General features: G+C 44.4%; 3 protein-coding genes across 8 annotated transcripts in view; 1 reads left to right on the top strand and 2 right to left on the bottom strand.

Moving 5' to 3' along the window:
• Nucleotides 1-4,348, bottom strand: part of PEX1 (peroxisomal biogenesis factor 1) — a 54,170-nt gene extending 49,822 nt beyond the window's left edge. For 2 of the 4 annotated variants that reach the window (XM_008163454.4, XM_008163453.4), the window contains exon 1: nt 4,118-4,348. In XM_008163454.4, the coding sequence (XP_008161676.2) occupies nt 4,118-4,348 (231 nt within the window). Of the gene's footprint in view, nt 1-3,821; nt 3,956-4,117 lie in introns of those variants that run through there. The other 2 variants (XM_008163456.4, XM_008163455.4) reach the window with 1 other exon arrangement.
• Nucleotides 4,286-15,699, top strand: RBM48 (RNA binding motif protein 48). 3 transcript variants are annotated; one of them, XM_005308532.5, is made up of 5 exons: nt 4,286-4,417; nt 9,192-9,382; nt 9,660-9,805; nt 12,453-13,021; nt 15,419-15,699. In XM_005308532.5, the coding sequence occupies exons 1-5, from the start codon at nt 4,307-4,309 to the stop codon at nt 15,503-15,505; spliced, it is 1,104 nt and encodes a 367-aa protein (XP_005308589.1). In that variant the 5' UTR covers nt 4,286-4,306; the 3' UTR covers nt 15,506-15,699. The 3 variants fall into 3 exon arrangements, with proteins under 3 accessions (XP_005308589.1, XP_042713177.1, XP_065439154.1); XM_042857243.2 differs by having other exon boundaries at nt 4,301-4,464; XM_065583082.1 differs by lacking the exon at nt 4,286-4,417 and adding an exon at nt 4,696-5,591.
• Nucleotides 15,520-23,185, bottom strand: part of CLXN (calaxin) — a 31,274-nt gene continuing 23,608 nt past the window's right edge. The window contains exons 5-6 of the mRNA XM_005308529.5: nt 18,055-18,159; nt 15,520-16,000 (exon numbers count right to left, since the gene is read on the bottom strand). Of these exons, the coding sequence (XP_005308586.1) occupies nt 15,950-16,000; nt 18,055-18,159 (156 nt within the window). The 3' untranslated portion in view covers nt 15,520-15,949. The remainder of the gene's footprint in view (nt 16,001-18,054; nt 18,160-23,185) is intronic.

The following is a 23,185-nucleotide window of genomic DNA, read 5'->3' on the forward strand; positions in this document are numbered from 1 at the left end:
AATTCAATGGCAATCGTATAAATGTTCAAATTAGCATCAAGTTGACTGAGCCCCTGTTAAAAAGAAATACTGTGTAATTGGATTCTTTTTATTTACCTTCTTACCTTTAAGGCTTTAGAGTTCACACGGGGAGGGGTGACACACACACCCCTACCCCCCTCCAAACACACACAGAAGGAGGGGTGACGCACACACTCCCGTACTCCTATTTCACACAGTGGGGGTGACCGACCAACCCGACCCTCCCTGCCCGGCACTCTTCAACCTCCATGCTTGGCTGGGCCCCCGGGATGGACCCACCTCTCCTGGTACCTAGGACCGTGTCTTCCCGAGACAACTCATGTGGGGGGCATGCAGGGTCACATGCCCCTCCCCCCGATTTCTTCCAGGGTTCACACCAGAATATGGCCAGCAGCAACATTTTGGCCCTGTGCAGGAGGGAAGGCATGGGAGCTGCTTCCAGTCACAGGGCAGAAGGAGGGGGGGTACTGGGAGGAAGTGGTTAAGCCCTAAGGATGCATTGTGCACCAGGGCCCAGGAAACCTGACTGCAGGGGCGTCAGCGAACCCAGCCAGAGAAGTGGCTCAGCAGAGGAGGGTGCCTAGGGGATGGAGCAGTCCCGTGCTCCCTGAGGGCAGGACCCAGAGGGAGGGGTGGGCGAAGAGGGTGCTAAGCCCCTGCCCTGGGGGATACTGTGGAACCTGCAGGTTCGAGACATAAACAGGCTAGAAATCGCTTCCTTTCACCACTCCAGAACTTAGCTGAGAGGCTTCCCCGTGCCAACACTGTGCGGGGCTTTGGCACATGTAGGGATCGGCTCCTCCTGGCCAGCACTTCGGGCCAGAGGGTCTTGGGTTTTCCTGGGATGCCTGCACAGCCAGAGGTAGTGGGGGAAGGAAGGAGCCTGCCGGCCAGGCTGTTGGTGAGCTGAGTACTCCAACCAGGGGCTGGTTCTCTGCACAGTGCTGGGAGCGCCCCACGGGGGGGGATATGGAGGAGCAGTAGGGCTGGGGGAGTGAAGGGGCAAAGCAAGGAGAGGACAGCAAGAGGGGAAGCACGTAAAGGGCTAATGAGTGGGCAGCAGAGGTGACACATAGCCAGCCGCCGCTGGCTCCTGCCTGCACTCCCCCAGCCCTACTGCTCTATCAAGCAATTGTTGGAGTGCGGAAAATGTAAAGATGTGGGATATTAGGAGGGATTTGGAGGAGTACAGGCAGATTGTGTGGCATTAGGAATCAGGGATGACATTCCAGGCTACAATTTTTTGGGGAAGGGGACAAGTGGAGGGTTGTATCGTGTCAAAAACATGTTATGATGCTGCATTTATTTTGTTTCACTGGACAAGTCAACAAGAGTTAAAGGCAACTTGACAGAAAGTTATTTTATATTGTCAGCTACTATGTTTCTTGTACCTTCCTCTGAAGCATCAACTATTTATCACTGTCACCCAGGATACTGAATTAGATGTCCCAGGGCTCTGATCTAGTATACATTCCTATATTCCTGGTCTTAACATCCGGGATGCCCAAAGTCCTCTATAAGTCCTTGTAAATTTCAGAGTGGCTGGTAGCAATTCTACCCAATAGTGATTCCAGCAACCTGTGGACCACAAGAGTGCTGGTTTGATTTTTGGCTGTGATAACAGAGAGCACACTAGACTCCAGATGGATGGGGGATTCTGTCAACTGGCCAAAGGGACCCTAGTCCAAACATGGCCCCTGTCCTGAATTCTCTGAGATTACCATGGTCTAAGCACGGCTCGCACATAACACAGCTTCATGGTCTTCACATTGTGCTCTGCCCAACAAGACATTGTCATGTCAACCTAGAATATTACAGGCTTGGAGCACCTCGCCACTGCAAGGGGATACTAGTGGTGAGGAGCTCTGGTGGCAACAGGGGGGGCATTGTGAGAGGGCACTGACAACAATAGGGGCTATCGCTGGTGGTGGGGAGTGACGCGAAGGGGTATCACTGGCATCAAGGGGGTGCTGCTGGAGTCAAGAAGTGCATTGTGAGAGTGCACTGGTGTTGAAGAGGGGCCTCGGAGGCATGAAGGGCAGTGCAGCTAGCATTGTTGGCACTAACAGGGCATTGTGAGGGGCACTGGTGATGTGGGGCGCATTGCTGGTGTCAAGGAGGACTGGTGCGAGGGGTCACTGGCATCACAAGGGCCTGTCACAAGGAAGTACTTGTCTTGAGGGGGCATTGCTGGCATTGAGAGGGGGCGTCATGAGGGGATACTGGCATCAGGGTGTGTTGAGGATATTGAGGGGGCATTGGAGAGGGAGTATTGCTGGCACTGAGGGGTGCATTGCAAGGGGGTGCTCGCCTAGAGGTAGGGCATCAGGACAGGAAATTTGGATTTGAGGGGTCATCATGATGGGGTGCTGGCATGGGGGTGTTGCTTACATCAAGAGGGACATTATGAGAGGGCACTGGCATTGAGGGGGACAATGGTGGCGTTGAGTGGGGTGTTGTGAGGCGATGCTGGAGTCAGGGGCATCAGGAAGTGTTGTGATGCTGGTGTCAGAGGCGTTGCTAGTGTTGAGGGGCTCCTTGTAAGGAGGCACCAGTGTCAGGGGGTATTGTAAGAAGGTGCTGATATAGGGGGGGTGTTGCTGGCATTGGGAATGTCAGAAGGTGCTGGCATCAGGGGGCATTGCTGGCAAGGAGGGGGAGCATTGTGAGGAGCTGCTGGCATCGGGGAGGCATCACTGGCACTGAGGGATGTCGTGAGGAGGTGTTGGCATCAGGGTGTCATTGCTGGCATCAGGGGTCATCATGAGGAAATACTGGCATCAGGGGTCATCGCCACCATCAAGGGGGCATCGTGGGCAGTGCTGGCATCGGGTGGTGTCATTGGCATTGAGGGAGGTATCTGTGGTGTTACTGGCGTTAAAGGGGTGTTGTGAGGTGGTGCTGGTATTGGAGATTGTTGCTGGCATAAGGGGCCGTGTGAGGCGGCGCTAGCATGGACAGGTCGCTACCGGGGGGGCACCTTGAGGAGTTGCTGGCATCAGAGAGGCAGTGTGAGGAAGCGCTGGCATTGGGGGATGTTGCTGGCATTGCAGGACACAGTGAGGAGGAGCTGGCATCAGGGCATTGCTGGCATCAAGCACTGGATTTAGAGGGCATCACTGGAACTGGGGATGTCACTGGCTCTGGGGCATTGTGAGGACATAGGGCATGCTGGCATCGGGGGCACATTGTGAGGAGGTGCTGGCATTAGTAGGGCATCACTGGCATTGGGGGCATGTAGTGAGGAGATGCTGACATTGGGGCATTACTGGCATTGGGAGGCGATGTTAACATTAGAGGGCACTGCTGGCATTGGGGGGTGTCACTGGCATTGGGAGGTGCCACTGGTATGGAGTGGAAGCGTCGTGGGGGATGCAGGCATTGGGGTCATCACTGGCATTAGGGGGCATTGTGGAGGTGCTGGTGCTGGCGGTGTCACTGGCATTAGGGGGCATCATGAGGAGGTGCTGGTGTTGGGGGCATCACTGGCAGGGGGGGAGCATCATGGTGAGGGTGGGTGTCGGGGGTATCAGTAGCATTGGGGGGCTCAGTGTCGCCATGGCAGTGGGATGCTGGCAGGGAGAGGGGGTGTCTAACGAACTGGCGGCGGGTAGTGCCGCTGTCACAGTAGCGATGAGGGGGAGGCCGGCTGGGAGGTGTGAATCCGTGAAGGGTGGAGGAGGGCGCCTCGCTGTCACCCCAGCGATAGGGTGCTGGTGGGGAGAGAGGACGGGACTCTGCTATGAGCCGCTCCGAGGGGCCCCTCCGCCCAGAGCCCGGACGGGGCCCACCCCCGGTACCTGCTGCAGGCGAAGGTGGGAGGCCAGCGCAGGAGGCAGGTGCAGGAAGCAGTCGCGGGCGCCGCTGAAGGCAACAGTCACAGCAGCGCCTCCCGCGCCCCCTCCGCCGGGGTAGCCGCTGCCCCACATCATGCCCGCAGCACCCAACCCCGGCGCGCCCCGGCAGCATCGAGCGGCTGCTCCGCGCCCAGGTAGAAAGAAGGAAGGAAGCACGAGCCCTCAGTACTTTGCCCCCCAACCTCCAGCGGCATTGGTATGGCCCATCACAGGCCAATGAGAGTGCGTACCACGCTCACCCGCTTTCTCTGATTGGCTGTTCTCTCGAGGAATTCTGTTGGTGCTGTCTGGCCCGTCCAAATCTCTCTTGTACTTCCCCGCCCGGAGCCAATAAGAGCCCGGTAAACGCTCCCCGTTTCTGTGATTGGCTGTTTTCTCGGGGAGCTGCTGGTGCTGCCTGGCTGTGGCGCGCGGGGGAAGGTGGGAAGATGGCGGCGCCTGGCGATGGAGTCGGCGGTGTCTGTAAACATCACGCGCAGCAGGACGTGTGCGACTCGCGCGCCAAGTACCGAGAGGGGCGTAGGCCCCGTGCAGTGAAGGTGGGAGTGGGCGGCTCTGGGTGGCTGCTGCCAGCAGGTTGTGTGTGGTGGGTACTGGTTAGACGGGGACCGGTCGCCTGGTTCCGCTCAGCCGGGACCCGCGCCACGGGGGTTAGGCCTGGTGGAGCCTCTGGGTGTCTTGCCTCAAATGTCCTCACCCGCCCCCGGGTACGGAACACAGCCCGGCCTGCCGCTCCCCCCTCGCCGGGACGCAGCCCAAGAACCCTTGGTGCGCAGCAGGTTACGGGCTGCTCTTGCCGCCGCCCCGTCCGGGGGTGACGCTACACCAGTATGCCCGGTCCGAATGCTGCAGCGCCTGGAACTGTGTTAATAACTCCCTGTCCCAGTTCCGAACAAAGCCCTCCCCGACAATGCCACGCCACCCTGAGGCACCCCACAGCCCGGGGCTCAGCCCTAGCTCCCTAGCGAGATGTGGGTGCCAGTCCGGTCCAAAGGCCGCAGTCTGTCACGGGTGGGGGGGAGAGGAGAGAAGAGGAGGAAGAAGAGGCGCGCTGTAGGATGATGCAGGATTTACAGGATTACAAATCATCCCCTCATACACACTCACCTACCTGGCACTGGCTAGAAATTGATGAGGTTTCAGTCTGATAAAAATTGATATAACACTTGCCCCCAGAATGGTTAGGAACCACTTGATTGATTAACGTGTGTGCATCTCTCATTACAATAAACATCAATTTGCTCAGACCACAGTTCCCTCCCTTTTACACAAACTGGGTGGTATTGTGAATGTGAATCATTAACATCAGAGATGTTCAATCATGAAACTACAGGAAACTTTATTCACATTGAAAGAAATCCTACATTATTTGAAAATTCCACTTGTACTATTTTTGTTTTGGGCCTCATTTTAGATATTTTGTTACGCACTGAGAAAGCCCATTACTATTCAGTTAAGTCATGAAATTGTAGAGAACAGAAATGGAAAGATTTATTCATTTATCTTGTCTTGAAAGTTTGAGTACAATGCATACAAATCCAGGGTCCAATCCTGCAAACAGGCCTGTAATTTTATTCACTCAATGGGACTACTCATATGAGTAAAATTGTTCTTGTTTTTGTAGTATCAGGATTATAAAACACGATTTTGAAAGTTGGTTAAGGTTGAGACCTAAATATTCCAACTGTAGCTCTTGTCAGCATGTTATAAAAGGTAATTAAATCATATTCAGTGAATATATATGATTGACTAAAGGCTATTTGAAGAAAGCTGCTGGGTTGCAAAATAGTTTTCATTGTATTTTTTGTTTTGAGTTTTGGAAATATATATGTGGCTCTTTTTATGTGGCATCTCCATTACTGGAGGCTTGCAATCATGGTAACCCATTCTGTATGATCCTCTGCTAATCTCTTTGTGGATGAATAGTTCTTTTGATCCACACATATCACATCACACTGTCCATCCAAGATCTTCTTTTTCTGTCTTGTGCTCTTCTGTCATCAGCTTTACCTTGCAGTGCGTGTAAACATGAATCACCCACTGAAGCTCTTAAAATATGCCCTGCTACTCAAATCTTTTAATAAGATCTCTAATTAGATTTTGCTGAGTTCCAATCATCTGCAGTATTTCTTTGTTGGTTACGGGGTCTATCCATGATTTTTTTCTATAACACCATAATTCGACGGATTGTAGTTTCATTATGATTGATTCTTTGAATATCCATGTTTCATAGCTGTAATTTAACAGACCAAATGTAAGTTCTGAAGATTTGGAATTTAGTCTTCAGACTTATGTCCTTCTGAGATGTTTATTCTTCCAGAATGACTCTTTTGCTCCTGCTATTCTGGTGTTGACTTTAGTATCAGATCTTCCAGTAATGATGCTTCCTAAGTAGTAATCATTTCTCAATTGCTGTACAGCACTGTAATTAACTGGAATCTTGCTTGTTTTCCCAGGATCCTTGTATACCACCATAGTTTTTGTTTTATCTCGAGTTGAATGTGGATCATATTATTTGCCATATTCATACATAATTTCCACTAACTTCATCAGACCTAGTTCTAAATCAGCCACCAGCACCGTGTCATCTGCATAGCAAATGTTATTAACCCGTTTTCCATTACTTTTAACAGGGGCAGCTCCAGGCACCAGCGCAGCAAACTCGTGCCTGGGGCGGCAAGCCGCGGGGGGCGGCCTGCCAGTCGATGTGAGGGCGGCAGTCAGGCAGCCTTCGGCGGCATGCCTGCGGGAGGTCCGCCGGTCCTGCGGTTTCGGCGGCAAGTACGCCAAAGCCGCGGGACTGGCAGATCATCCGCAGAAACGCCACCTAATCCGCGTGACCGTGGACCGCCTGCAGGCATGCCTAACTGAAGCCCGCCTAACTGCCGTGCTTGGGGCGGCAAAAAACATAGAGCCGCCCCTGCTTTTAATATATCTATTTTGTCAATTAATTAATCAAACGAACACTCACTATAAATGTTGAATAAAATTGGTGGCATTATACAGCTTTGGCTCACTCCTCTCTTGATATCCATTTCATTTTCATCTTCCATTACAATTATACTGGAATCAGAAGGCAATTATATGACTCAAAGTTCATATCTCTTAGTCCTTACACTTAATATATTGAGCAATATGTAGTGGTAGATTCAGTCAAATGCTTTTGGAAGTCAGTTAAGCACAAGTATATTGTTTTCCCCATTTCAGTTGATTTTTCTAATGTGATCTTCATTATTGTGCTCTTTGTAGGTGTGAAACCATATTGTTGTTCACTTATTTTCTTATCAATCCCTGCTCCCTTGTGGACTGTCTTTTTGCTAGAGGCTAGGGTTCCAACCTGAAAAAAATGGCTGCACTTGATTCTTGAGGCGTTTGTGGAGTATTAGTGCCAAAGTTGTCATAATCACCCAACTTAACATTCCTCGACTGCCATGCAGTCTGACTGGCCTTCAGTGTGAACCGGTGCCCTGCATGGCCAGACATGTGAAACTGGTGACCACAGGAATGTAAGGGGACTGAATCAACCTAGAAAGCACCCAGTGTATGCGGACAAATGGAAAGGTGAAATGTTACAATAGGATTGAGATGTTCTGTATAGGTGGAGATGACTTTGTCACAAGTCTTCTGAGCAGCAAAGAATACAGAGTTATCAATGTAGGTGGATTGTGAAGTGGGAAAGGAGTGGGAATTATGGTAGATAGAACTATAGCTGAAAGGATTGAATAAGTGAATCTGTCATCTGAACCTGTAATGCTAATAGCAATAAAAGCATGTACAATGATTATTCAAATATATGTCCCAAGAAACTGCAGATTCTGAAGATGATGTTGAAAAATTCTGTGAAAACACTGAAGGAAATCAGTGGTGGAAAGAAAGATGTAATTCTTATCGGAGACTAGAATGCAAAAATGGAAGTGGAAAAAGGCCAACTTCACAGATATTATTTGGTGCCAGTGAAAGAAATGACAGAGAAGAAAGATTCAGAGAATTTTGAGAGACATGGTCTCATTATCTGCAGTCATTTTCAACAAAAAGAAAGCACAAAGCATACATGAGAATCACCAGGAGGGAAGAATAAAAACTAAAATTGATTTGATCATGATCAACCATAGGTATAGAAATTGTATTAGGAAGATTAATGTTATGCCAAGCACAGATTGTGGATCAGATCACAGATTGGTAATGAGGAGACAGAATATAAAACTGAAAAAGTTACACAAAGTCAAATACCTTGAAGCTCTGAGGACTTAGGAGATGGAAAGTCACTGCAAAGAAGTGTTGTGGATCATTAATGCAAATAAAGACCAAGTGACTTGGGAATGTCTGAAAGATGCTATCAAAAATCTGCAGATAAACCTGTATGGTAGAAGTTACTAGCTAAGACATCCCATGGATAACATATAAAATCATTGCTCTGGTGTATGAGAGAAGGAAAGTAAAAACACAATGATCAACAAAAGAAAGAGGAGTACTGAAGACCAATGTGGGGGTCATGCATTCAAAAAGCTTCTTGAAAGACTCATTGACAATGCATTTTGACCTTAACTGTAATGAGTTTAGCGGATTTAAATATGGATTGAGCAGATGTGAAGCTTTTCATGGAATATATTCCTCATTATGCAACAGAGTCAGAATGATCTCTAATCCTGCATAACCTGCTGAATGGGGAAAACCTGTTTTATTCTGAATATCTTGTATCAAATGCTTCCCCAATGCACATGTGCTACATGATCACTGCACTTGCAGAGCAGTCTGCTCTTAGTATGACACTGCACAGAGTCATATCGTTTCTCCCACTGGGGATCCTTTATTTTCCCCATGTAAATTCACCATGTTTCTAACCAAGAAAGATGTGACAGGAATACTTTCTTTTACTTTGCCAGTGCCACATGATAATTGTCCAGAAAATCAGCTGTTCATTGTTGCAAGGAATTTGCAATGTACTGGCTAGACTATAGCACTGCACTTTACTGGATCCGACCCGCTCTTTACTGGATCAGACCTGCTCAAAAATAAGCCCTAACACAAATGGTAGACACCTGCTTTTGGATCAGAATGATTGAGTTCTTTCCACACTCACTGATGAGGAGGTCTTTGTTGACCATGGAATTCTTACAAATTCCTGTTGCGGTCCTACGATACTCCAAGCTCAAAATCAAAACGGTAGATGTTTTAAAATTTTCAAAGTTCTAAGAGTGTTTTAGGTCCAATAGATAATATAAGAAAATTACTTGAGCTGTTTGAATATGGTATTTAATGTTTTTATTGCAAGATAAAAGTATGAATGTATTCAAATGTGTTTATTTCTTTCAGGTGTATACTGTCAACTTGGAATCTCGTTATTTGCTAATACAGGGAGTTCCTGCTTTGGGTGTTATGAAGGAATTAGTGGAACAATTTGCATTATATGGTGCCATTGAAGAGTACAATGCTTTAGATGAGTATCCAGCAGAACAATTTACAGAAGTTTATCTTATCAAATTCCAAAAATTACAGAGTGCAAGGTATTGCAATAGATAATATCTGTCTGCCTTCCATTTCTTGAATGTTTGGTGTCTTAATAGTGGTAAATTTCTTGAGATTAAAGTAGTATATTCATCCAACATAAATATATTTGGTACATACAAGAGTGGTGTGTCCTCCTCACCGTGTCTCAACTGAAACATTTATTACAAACATAGATCAAGAGAATATCAGTGATCCTCAAATATGTTTGTTAAAGTGTGAAGTGTGACAACACTGGAGTAATATAACATTTGAATACAATTTCCTTTTGTTTAGGATAGCCAAGAGAAAACTGGATGAACGGAGTTTCTTTGGTAGTTTGCTTCATGTGTGTTATGCTCCAGAATTTGAAACAGTCCAAGAGACTAGGGAGAAGCTGCAAGACAGGAGAAAATATATCGCAAAAGCAACAAGTAATAGAGGTTTGTAATTGGACATCCTATTGAAAGTTTAAAATATCACTTTTGTTGTGGATATGTTTTGACAAAGTAAAAATGTCTACTCTTATAGTTAATTGTTCATCTTTACTTTGCTGCAAAACGTGCATATCTGTCTTTAGTATTTTAAGAGCAGAATGGAAAGGCACCTCAATGTTTAGTGGATTCTAAATGATCAAAGTCACACAAAAGATGGTGAATGGGGGAAATAAGAAATGCACAGGTTTTAATGCTTCTATTTCCCTGGTTTTCATTGTGTGTGATCTCATTTATCAGAAACATAAGCACGGCTAAGAAACATGGGGTGAGATTCTTATCCCCATTCTGACCCATTTATGCAGGGTAAAAGGGCTGGAGTGGTGTAAACAGGCCCTAAAAATCGTGGATCTACCAAGAAGAGAATTCCCCTAGTGCAGGGACTGGTGATGGACATAGTAGGGGTAGGATATGTCAATGGTGGGGCTGCAGCATGAAGCACTGTGGAGATTCCAGACAGTGTTGTAGCCCATAGGACAGCCCCAGGAGTTACTGTAACTTAGATAGCCTCACCCCGAGCAGCCCAGATTGGAAGGGCACAAAACGGACTTAAAGCCACATTAACCAGTCACGTTCCCTTTCCCTCCTCCTGCCCCTCCACCTTCGAGCTGTGAGATCTCCAAGAAGCACACCATAGAATCTCATCCCTAGATTTTATAGAGAGTTTAGGCTCCAGGTGTTTCATATATTGTCACTGTATGCTCAGATGCTTTGGTTCTGATTGGGGAAGATAATTGCACTGGTGAACTTCTGCAGTATAATTGAAAGAGGAAATAGTTTATATAGAATAGGTGTCAGGAACACACTGTCTTGGCTTTCTGAACTCTAGTGATTTCACACTTACTAATAATCATGAATTAAGGTTAAGATTTTGTCATGTTTATTTTTAGTAACAGTCACGGACAGGTCATGGGCAATAAACAAAAGTTCAGGGGAGCCCGTGACCTGTCTGTGACTTTACTAAAAATAACAGAGGCGGGGAGAAGGAAATGACAGCTGGAGTCCCACGGTGGGGGACTGACAGGCCAAGCCGCACCACCTCGTGGGGAGGATGGGGGACACAGCCATGTGAGGGTGTACAGCACAGGCTCCGGAGCTGGCTGCAGCTGCACAGCGTCCCAGCTACAGCCGCAGCCATGGGGTTGTGTGCACCGCTCCAGCCCTGGCCAAAGTTGCTGAGGGGCATGTGCATGGCCCCGGCTGCATTCCCAGCAATGGGGCAGGAGCGCATGGCCCCGGCTGCAGCTATGGCTGAGGGACGGTGCGCACAGCCCTGGCTGCAGCCACAGGGGGTGTGCACAGCTCCAGCCCCAGTGGAAGCTGTCGGGGGAGGGCATAAAGTCCTGGTTCCAGCCCAGCCACATGGGGAGGAATGTCACAGTCCTGGCTCCAGCCCACCTGCGAGAAAGAGGAGCATAGCCTCGGCTTCAGTGCCAGCTGCAGCCATGCAGGGCGGGGGCGTGCAGTCCCGGCTCCAGCTCCGGCTCCAGCTCCGGCTCCAGCCCTGACTTCAGCTGCTGATAGCTGAAGCCGAAGAAGTCAGGGGGGTCAGGTAAAGTCACGGAATCCGTTCCTGCCATGACGAAATCGTATCCTTAATCATGAACTACAATTGTTGTGGCAATCAACACTTTCGCACTTAATGGAATGAAGTCTGGATTGCCAGAAAGATAATGCAAGTGAATTAATGTTAAGAGGTGAAATATTAAACTTCATGGGACTAATTTAATACTCCATCAAAAACAATGTAAAGAGAATTTTAACTTTGCAGTTAAGCACCTGCATCAGGAGATGCCAAAGTTAAGGTTGCTCCCTCCTTCTGCCTCTGTATTATGATTAGATTTGGAAGGATTATATTTTTATTGGTAAATGTCAGTAAAAACCGAGTTCACCATACACACGCAAAATATTTCCATTGATTATAATCAAAATGTACAGATAGGCAAAGTAAGATAAGTGCTGCATGAGACCTTATTAGAGTTTAAGGATATTTACGGTGTGTATTTCTATATGTGACGTTGACAATTTGTTTTGTAAGGATTATAAAGCTTTTAACTTTTTGAATCTCAACGTCTGTTACTATATAATTACTGTCTGACCCCCCCCCATAATTTCCTGCAACTGTGAAAATTTAAATGGATAAGAATTGCAAAATATGATTAAAATCCATAATTTTGCACAATTGTGAAAATTTAAATTGAGAATCTTAAAATGCTTAAAAATCAATATTATCCATCAAAATGATAAAAATTGAATTCTGCCAAGCTTAATTATGATACAGTCTTTAATTACATGAACACATACTATTTAAAAAAGTTGGAAGAATTGTTTGCTTTCCTTCTTTCGCAAAAACTGCTGAAATGTTTTTGCTCAATATTTCCAATGTAATTAATAATCAAGCAGAAGCCATGCTTGGAAAAGAGTTTGAAAGGTGAAACTTTTGAAAAATGAGTAACTGAAACTTGAGATTAGACTGGAACTTGACTCTAGTGGTCAGCTTCACTTTAATTCAGCTATGCTAAATAAATGCTTTTCTTTGTTATATATAATTTAGAGAAGTTATATAATAACAATCAACTACCTCTTTGTGTTAAAGTTCATTTTGTGGTAAAGAAGATACAGGAGCCTAAAAAGACTGTTTCAAAGAACTCAGAACATGACTTTCAACCAGAAACCTTAGGATTCAGTGCAGCAGGTGCAAACACTGGTAACTGGGATCCATCTGCATGTTGTCCTTACCCTTACCAGCCATCTTGTGAATTTTCATCAAGAAACACAGCATGTCCTTCAGGAGGTCACTTTCAGAGAGTGTTGGCATTCCCTCAATATGTCAGTAACTGTGCTGAAACTTCTGAATCCTTTTGCCAAAGTAAACCTTTGACTCAAAGTGCACAACAGGGGGGATATACTAACACACCAGTTTCACTTGTGCTGCAAAGAAAAGTTTCTTCTGATAATGGAATTGGGAGATTTATGCCCCGCACAACTCAACTGCAAGAGCGAAAGAGAAAGCGAGACCAAGGCAATCAAATTGACTTCATTGGAATAGACTCAGATAGTACCGGAGTCATTATTGGTCCACGGCTACCAGAAATACCAAAAGTGGACATGGATGATGATTCATTGAATACTTCAGCAAGTTTAATTAGAAATAAACTTACGGAGGTATGCACTCAAAAAACCCTTCTAATTCAAACATATGTTTATATTCATCATTCATTGAAAATTGGTTTTAAATGTATTTATGGGGCTATACAGTAACTTACCTCAACATATTGGGTATTTTTCCAGCAATTTGATAATAATGGGGCCTGATTCTGAGAAGTGCGAGCAACCATAATGCCCATTGAAGTCAGTCACAGGTTCTCATCTCCTCTCAGGATCAGGCCAAATGTCAAAAAAGCACCTAAAACCAAAGTGTTTTTTTATCCCTCTAATCATAATACTCTGATTCATTTTGATACTGCACCAACTTCATGCTGTTGAAGTATTTTCATTTTATACAGTTTTGTTTTTTAGGCCTCTGTCATTTTTGGAAATAAAAGTATCATCAAGATACTGTTCATTTTCCATATTTGTTCATTTTCCCCACACACCTCACTCTTCCTTGCAGTAGGGGTATCTAAAGCAGCTGACCACATATTTGAATTTTAGAGGTCTTCATAATGTTGGACTTAGACTCTGAAGAATTTAACACAATTTTGTTTATGGCAGACTGCATGACATCATTTAAATCTCTGCTGTCTGCTTTAGTCTGCATTTATTTTGAATGAAACAAAAGCATACAGATGCTGTGAACTGTCTTACTAGAATTTCCTTTTCTTTGCCTTTTAATTATTTGAAAATTATTTATATTTTCTTCATTGAAGTTGCATACTGCCCCAGGTGAAATATTTTACTTGAACTGCTATATTACAATGAGGGGTTCAGGATTATTTTCATTTTCTGTGAACAGTAAAGGGGTTGAACAAGTAGGACAGCTTAAGTTGCTCCGGCTCTGAAGTTAAGCAAAAATATAGTTAGAATTGCCATTTCTAAATTAATGAGTAAATAAATGGAGTGATAGTTTAGTCTGTCTTCCTCCAATGAATGATTTAAATGAGATCTAAAGGAAACATCCTAGGAAATCAGTTTGCCTGATATGAGAGCTTTAATGGATGCTTTTCCACATTTCTTTGGGGAGACTATAAGAGACTGGCATGAAACAAACTAGTGTTTTGACAAAATATTTGAGTTCATTTTATTCCAAACTACCTACTTTATTCCCGATTTTAAAATGCAAAAAGCATTCAATCTTGGAACGTACAACTTTCAAAATGCAGTTTACTAACAGCTGTTTAGGGACAGACACTTGTACTCACATAGAGTAGCATTTCAGTTCACAAGTGGACTGATTTACTTCAGTGGATACTATCTGTAGCTGTAAAAAAAAAATAAAAATAAAATAAAAATAAAAAAATATATGGAGATATCCTATCTCCTAGAACTGGAAGGGACCTCGAAAGGTCATCGAGTCTAGCCCCCTGCCTTCACTAGCAGGACCAAGTACTGATTTTGCCCCAGATCCCTAAGTGGCCCCCTCAAGGATTGAACTCACAACCCTGGGTTTAGCAGGCCAATGCTCAAACCACTGAGCTGTCCCTCCCCCGTACGCCAGCTCTTGATTAAAAATGAACAAACATTTTTAGTTTCAGAATTTACACTGATGTTGCACTTCGATTGCAGGTTGTATGCAGGTCTGGCAGTCGAATTTAAAGAAAAGCATTTGTAAACTAAACAAATATGTTACGGAGTCAGAGAGATTAAATATGGTCCTCCAAATGCCATGTGTAGAGTCACTTTTCATAGTACAGTAGCCCTTTAATAAGAATTGTAATACTGTACATGAGGTAACGTGCAATAGTAAACATTTTTCTTTTACTATTATACTATTCTATTTAGTAGGTTTAGATTAAGACAATCAAGAAACAGACTTCTACCTTCAATAAAGAAAGCTATGTAGATTTGAAGGGGCTCAACTGCAACTAAATTGCTAAATCAATTAATGAATCACACATCACCTTTAATAATAATAATAAAAAAAAAAAAAAAAAAGACAAAAACCCACTTTATTCCAAAGCACTTCCTCCTTTTTCCATTTGACAGTTTTAGTTGCAGGTGGCTAAACTATACTTCGATATTCCTCTATTGTTGATGCACATAATGAAAGTGTGCAACATTCTATCATTACCAAACCTTCAAAATCAATTATTTGTTAAAATACAGCAAGTTGTTTGTCACTGATTCACTTGCTTGTTGATGCTGTACTGTTTTCTCAGTATTTCATATTGTCATTCTAAGAATTAATTTTTTTATTTAATTTGTCTTTGTGCGTAACATTCATTTACAACTTTGTGTGGCGTAAAGCTTGTAATACAATTGCAATGAACAAATACTGTACATTGCTCCTAAAATTCAAATATTGAAGTTACATAAACATCTAGGGACATTTATTCTAAAAGCAACAGAAGCAGGAATAATTACAATTTACTGATTTTTTGGACTTTTTCCTTTTTAAACTAGGTAGCAGTTTCTGTTCCAAAATCATCTGGGGAAAAGCCAGAAGATACTCAAACAAAGCCACCAATAAAGCAGAGAAGAAGAATATAGATACCCCTGGCAGCATCTTTGATGATCATCTGTCTTTAAAGGATGTAATTTCATTTTTTTTTATTTTTTTTAATGTCAAAGGTAAAGAAATATTAAATTGTCTGTATATTATAATGTATTTTCTAGCAGTAGCATAAACATTCATGATTCTAAATCTTGTATTTTTTGACATTTCATTAAACAAATGTCTATAATTAGTAGCATTCTTGTATCTCAATAGCCAGACACACCGATAATATTTTATACCTCATGAAACACTAACTCCAACTCCTTTAAAAGCCATTTGTTATCCTCTTACCCATTTCTTCAGTAGCAAGTATACTGAAGTTAAGGAATGTGGAGATGTAATATTAAAGTAAGAGTTCTGACTTGCTGCTGTTTTTACTGTCTTAAGAAAACTGATGCAGAGAAACTGTCCTTTGCAGCAGTTTTCCAGTTGCAGAGCTACATATCACCAGTTTCTCGGAATGCCTGCATTTCAAATGCCATGCTGCTCTGTAAAAGAAAGAAGACACAACGTGACAAAATAGTTGTAAAATAAAAAAAATTAGTTAAACTAGTTTAAGAAAGGATGAAAGGTATTCAGAAAATAATAGTGCTAAATTGAGGCTTGTAAGAGTAAACAAATTACTGAACATTTGAAAACATCTTTCCAATTTCTCAGATACCATCTGGCACTTCGATAATGGAAATTAAATGTAAATGGCTTCAAGGCAGAGAACTTAAGTCAGAACATTCAAAGTGATGGTTCCTTTGGGAAACCAAAGGATACATATATGTAATACATGTTAACGTTTTTTAGAAGGTCTCTCTCTATAAGTCTATATTATATAACTAAAGTATTGTTGTATGTAAAGTAAACAAGGTTTTCAAAATGTTTAAGAAGCTTCCTTTAAAATTAAATTAAAATGCTGATCTTACGCCGCCAGCCTGCTCAGCCCGCTTCCAGCCTGGGGGTCTGTTCACCTAGGCCTGCAGCGGGCTGAGCGGGGCGACTCGAGGTCAGGGCAGAGGGCTGGGGTGTGTGTGGAGGTGCAGGGCAGAAGGCTGGGTGTTGGAGGGAGGTCAGGGCAGAGGGCTGGAGGGTGTGTGGGGGGTGCATGGCAGAAGGCTGGGTGCTCCGCTCGTGGAGGTGCTCCCAGCCCCCTCCCCTGAGCGGCTCATGGCAGGGGGCTGGGAGGGATATGCCCTGTTCCACCCCTTTCCCCAAGGCCCGTCCCTACCTCTCTCTGCCTCCTCTGCGGAGCAGGGAACACGCGGCCACTCTGCTCTGCTCCACTCCCCCTCGCAAGGGCCATTGCCGGCAGGGAGAGGGGCTGGAATGCACCATGTTGTGGGAAGAAACGGGGGGTGGAGCTTGGCTGCCGCAGGATCAAGCTTCTGCCTCCTGCCCCCGCAGGGGAGAGCGGTGGGCGGGGGGGGCTGAGTGGGGCAGGGGGCCAGGACTCTCCCACTCCCCCCCCCCCGCTCTCCCCTGCAGGGGCTGGAGGCAGAAGCTTGGTCCTGCGGCAGCCAAGCTTCCCTCCTCCCCCTTCTTCCCCCAGCGTGGCGCTTTCCGGCCCCTCCCCCCCCCCTCACTGGGCAGGCAGCGTGCCACTCAGAATCGGCTCATGTGCCGTAGGTTGCCGACCCCTGATACGTAGTTATAACTAGATGTACTACTCATGGGAATATCCTGATTTTTGAACATCTGAAGTTAAAAGCAAAGGCTGCATTGAGAATGCTGTCTTGCCTTGGCTTAAGAAAAGTAAAAGAATAATGAGGTACTTGTTTTGGTGGGATTTTTTTTTATGCTACAGGACAATAAAGAGCATATCCAAACTTCTTCTGAGACTGCAGCTGCAGGCTAATATGCTCTAAAGTGTTCTCCTTTTCTACGGGAGCCCTAGTTTCCTTTTAAAAATGTACATGTTTTGTAGGGCACAGTACACAAAGCATAGAAGCTGCGAGCATGTAGCAGTTGATCTGAATCTTCAACAAGACCATGGTTTAATAACTAGAGCAGAGTAGGAGTTAGATGGCCTGGATTTTCAGTCCAATTTTGTCATCAACTTTGTAAGAGGTTGGACAAGTCACTTAATCTAATGCCTTTGTTTCCCTTATCTCTAAAATTAAGATAAATACAGCTGGGCAGAGGACAGTAGTAATACTAAGTTGGTTTTGTTCTGAGTCAGAATAAACCCTCAAAATTTTGAAGTTCTGTGCAAAACAGAATCCAAGCTCTCCCTGAGCTGCCTGGTAAGCAGTTCTGGGAATTGGGGCTGTGGAGGAGCCAGACTCCTAAGAGCCCCAGCGCTGGGACAGTCTGCTTGGCTGGCCGTCCTGGGCGGGGATCCTGGAAGTCCTGGAGCTGTAAGGAAGTGTTTGTGTAGGTCTTGCTATGATAGACTGAATCCAGCATGGGCACATGAATATCTTACAACTGGAGATCTGGAAATTCTCAAAGAACTGTGAATGTATGTATTGTGGTAAGCTTTCAAGGCAATCATTAGGCTGACGGGCAGTATTGTCCCAAGTTATTTAATTTTTTTACATGCAAAAATGAATACCTTGATGTCTGGCAAACATGGTCCAAATGCTTCCAAGAGAAGATTTTCATCTCTTACAGCTTTTTCAAAATCTGTGTAAGAGAGCTTGCCATCATGATCATAGTCCTAGGAAAGGAGGATAAGCATTATTGGTCAAAAGCGGTTACTTACCTTACAGTAACTGTGCTAATGCTATAAAATAATTTAATCTTTGAGTGATTGTCGAGTTGGATTCCACTCTTGGTGTGTATGCACACAAGATCAGATTCATTTGGCCAGCAGTTTCTGTTGGGGGGGGGGGGGGTGTCTTGCTTGCACCCTATATGTTCTCGTATCCCCCACCTGATTGCATAAAGGGTAGAGTGGGCCAACTGTCCTGCAGTTCCTTGACCAACACAGAATCCCAGAGGAATAGGAATCCATAGTAGCAGGGAAGGAAGCCCCGTCATAGAATCCATGTGGATAGTATATCTCAAAAAAAACAGTTACTATAAGGTAAAATACTTCTAAGAATTGTCCACATGAATTCCACTTTTGGTAATTAATGTGCAGTGGTCTGATTGCTTTGAGATGGGCTTTAGGAGTCCTATTTAAACAGGACAGCTCTACCAACACAGGTGTTCACTCTGGAAGCCTCTAGCAAAGAAGAGCATTTTATAAATGTTTCGTGAATGCCACATAGCTGCCTTACAAATCAGGGACGTTCTTCAAACTGGCAGCAGAGGCTGCCTGAGCTCTAATGGAATGAGCTCTAAGGTGACTAGGTAGATCTAACTTGGCTAGCTTATGACACTCTTATACAAGTGGAGACCCATTCTGTTTATCTCTGTAAGGATACACCCTGTCTCTTAACTCTCTCAGTCTAGGTGTGTTCTTCAATGATTTTGACCTGTTAAGGTAGCGTAACAATGACATTACTACATCAAATGTGTGACGTTTAGCTTCATCCACATACGAGTGAGAAAACTGGGAGATGAACTGGTTCATATGGAAGTCTGACACAACTTTGGGCAGGAACCTGGGATGAAGCCTAAGAGTGACCCTGTCCTTAGCCATTTGTGTGTATATAAGGTTCTTGAGGAAACGACAGACCCTGTGGCTGAAAGTGATGTAGGTGAACCCCCCCACCCCCCAATCCCTGAGTAGAGGTATCTGTCACCTGTCTTGGTATGTAGAGGTGCAGAGAAGGGTACTTCCTTGCACACCTGAAATGTATTTTTCCACCAGTTTAAAGAGAAGACTTTCTGAGGGACCATGACCAACATATTCATGTGGTCTCTGCTGGGTAGTTACACTGATTTCAATCACCCTTGTAAGGTGAAGTTTTGCATAGGTGAAGTTTTGCAAACTGAGTCGCATATGTGCATGAGGCCATCTGTCCCAGAAGTCTGAGGCATGCTCTTACCCATGTCTCTGGGTGAGATAGAACCTGGTGCATAAGGTTCACTATAGTTTGGAATCTCAAACAGTATCTGGTCCCTTAAAAGTGATGGGAGGAGGAGATAGGAAGAGATGAAACTAGATTCAGCAATTTCCAGGACACATTAGTCTGAGGTGACAGTCCAGGCTTCCCAAAAATAAAAGGTGGTTGCCGAAGGGGTCTGTGGAAGGGAAGTGATCCTTGAGAAGTTCTGTCAGGCTCTCAACACCAATACCAAACCTGCTGCCTCGTAGAAGATGCAGATTGTGCAGAAGTGGAGGAAGAGGCAGAAGATCTTTGTTGATGGAACTTCTCCTTTTTATTGGTGGTTTAGAGGTCCTCTAAGGCTGATAATAATAATAATGGGCAGAGAGATTTTGTCTGACAGAAGACTGTGATCTTATTTGCTTTCTTCTTGGGGATAGAACTACGGACCCAAAGAGTGCAGAGTTGTCCTGGAGTCCTCCAATGAATGGAGGGCCTTACCTGTTTTGGAATTAAAATGCTTATTAACTTCAAAGGAAAGATCCTCAATTGTGGGTTGGACCTTCCTGTGAATCCTTAATGATCAAAGCCAGAAATATATCTTCTCACCGTCATAGAAGTGGCCATAGTAAGTGCTGTGTGTTGGACATGTCAAGTGCATCTTGAATAGAAACGTGCGATATCAGTTGTCTTTCCATCATGATGGCTTTAATTCCTCTCGATGTTCCTGTGATAGTTTGTCCCATTTTAAAAGTCATATTTAAAGAAGAGTGGTAGCTAGCTATAAGCCTCTGGAGGCTGGCAGGTGAACAGACTTTGCATCCAAACAGGCCTAGCTAGGGTTCTTCTCCCTAGATATTTCTTTGGAGGCCCTAGCAGCTTGGACTTCTCCTGGATGGTTCCTACAACCAGAGATCCCTGTACCACGTGAGAATAAGAATATTCAAAGTCACTGGAAGGGACTTCTGTCTGCACTCTTAGGTATAGCAGGAATCAAATATTGAAGTCTGTCTCAGTTCTTGTGAAGGCTCCAACAATACCTTATTTATCAGTATGGAAAGCCTGACAGTTATGGAAGAGGGCAACGTATCCAAGAGCTTGTGAGGTTTCCTCTGTACTACTTTATGATAATCTCCAGAGACTCTGCCATGTATTTGATGAGGTCCTGGAATTCACTGAAGTGATCAATGAGGCTACATTTGAGTTAATTCAGAATCTTAAGTCCCCAGTTCTTTCAGTAGCAGTCCATGGATATAGGGCTACAACCCTGATGTAGTGTTTATTAGCAACAACATAGCGGATTCATATAACAAACTTAATTTGGGTCTGATTCCTACATTTGCAGCACTGGCCCCTTGTGATGTGAACCGCAGGATACAACATGGAACTGTGGGACTGCTGTGTCCCTGTAAGTCTCCAGCCTGGGCTGTCTCACACAATGCTATGCCAATGACAAGCAGCAAGACCCTTCCAGGTGCTGTGATCACTCAGCATCAACTTGTGGAGCTTCACACCCAGCTAAATTGCATGAATGCTCCGTGAGCCACTACGAATCATACAGAGTCAGGCACCAACCAATCACCCCAGGCCCCAGCCTTGCACCCCAGAAATATACCATCTTAACACTGCCTCAAGACTCCCATGGACAGTGTAAGCTCATTAATAAGTTTGCCACTCCGCCAAAAGGATAGTGCATGTGCAAGAGCCTTTGCTAACCTGAGCTGAGATTCCCCAAGCACTCCAACCAAAACCACACTGTTTTTAGGTAAAATATAAAACAGATAGATTTTAAGTGATTATAAGTAGCAAGCATAGAGATAAAAGTTGATTACCAAAAAGAAAAAAAAATGCAGTCTAAATTCTAACTTTAACAGACTAAGCAAAATTTGAATCAAACAGTCTTTCACCCTAATAGATGTTACAGGCAGATCACAGTTCTTAATGCACAGATGGGGTTCCCTTTCAGCTTGGGTTCCCTTTCAGCTTGGGTGCAATCTCCCCAGTTCAAAGACTTTGTCTTCTGGATGATCTTCCAGGTGTTGAGATGTGGGAGGTGAGAGGCCCAGTGATTATGTTACTGTCCCTCTTTTATACTTTCTTCCAGCTGCTAGAAAGATCCTTGCTGTGATGTGGGCGTCAGGCTGCCCCCAATTGTGTATGTGCCCTCTCTCAGAAGTCTCTGGGATAGTGGATTCTTCTTGATGGGCCATCAACACCTGTCTGGCCATTGATAGTTGCTCCTTTGTCCCCATTGAAGGCCAGGTGTGGGCATTTCCCAACCTCAAAACATATTTCAGTAACACCTATAGGTATAGTTCATAATGTCACATACAATTCAAGAGGATATTAATGTTCAGCAGATCAAGACTTAAAAATGATATCTCACAAGGCATACTTTGTACAAAATGTATCAATCATATGACAATGGTGAATATGGGAGTTCCAGGTTGATATTCTGAGGTACAGAGTGTCGCATCCATCACCATCCATATCACCTAACTCAGTACCATGTTGGTACCGCTTTAATTTTAAAAAAGCAGAATGGAAGGGCTTCACCAACGACCTTGATGCCATTGTAAGAAAGACTGAACCAAACACCAGAAAATTATGACCAGTTTGTCAATGCAGCACTGACTGTCTCAAAGAAGTATATTCCACAAGGTTTCAAAACAAATTATGTGCGAGGACTAACACTGGTATGTTAAATCCTATTGGATTGGTATGCTAAATATAAACAGAAGTTCAAAGCAGACCCATTCACTGAGGATACCATCATAGCCAGTGAAGAACGGATCTCTGCCCTAAAGAAGGAAAAACAGAAGTAATCACAGAACCTTATTAAGAGCACGTGCCAACACTGGGAAAAAAGCAGTAAAGAACTGGTTACGTAAGTTGTTTAACACATGTCTCAGCAACATACAAAGGACCCAAGATCTGGCAGTGAGCATATGTAGTGGCACTCCTGAACTCAGGGAAGGATGCAACAGAGTCAAAGAACTTCACACCTATATCGCTACTATGTCACTTCTACAAACTGTATGAGCCATCTCAGTCTGCACCACCTATCACCATTCATTAAAAAGCACCCAATCCCAGAACAAGCTGGCTTCTGTCCAGGCAAGTCATGCACTAGTCAAGTGCTGAACATCATTCAATATATCGAAGATGGCTTTGAAAAGTGTATGATAGCAGCACCGTATTTGTTGACCTATCAGCAGCATGTGACAGTGAATCACATGTTATTTATAACATACAACATGATGAAAGAGGACCACCTCGTATGACTGACAATCTCTACTAGAGAACCAACGTTTTTATGTCGAACTATGCAGGAAGGGGAGTTGAAGGCAACCAACAAATAAAATGGCCTACCACAAAGGAGCATATGCTCTCCAATACATGAATGATCAACTAATCCATCTCAGCACAAGAAATGTTATCTGTGCCAATGACCTATGCATCACTGCCCAAGCTAAAAATTTTGTCCAGATCGAAGCTAAACTAACATCAGCACTGTCTGAGCTCTCAGTTTGTTACACAAAGAACCAATTAAAAGAAGAACAGGAGTACTTGTGGCACCTTAGAGACTAACAAATTTATTAGGCTGTAGTCCACGAAAGCTTATGCTCTAATAAATTTGTTAGTCTCTAAGGTGCCACAAGTACTCCTGTTCTTCTTTTTGCGGATACAGACTAACACGGCTGTTACTCTGAAAGAACCAATTGCGTACCAACCTAGCCAAAAGAG

The sequence above is a fragment of the Chrysemys picta genome, chromosome 2 (assembly GCF_011386835.1).
Source record: "Chrysemys picta bellii isolate R12L10 chromosome 2, ASM1138683v2, whole genome shotgun sequence".
NCBI classification, from domain to species: Eukaryota; Metazoa; Chordata; order Testudines; family Emydidae; genus Chrysemys; species Chrysemys picta.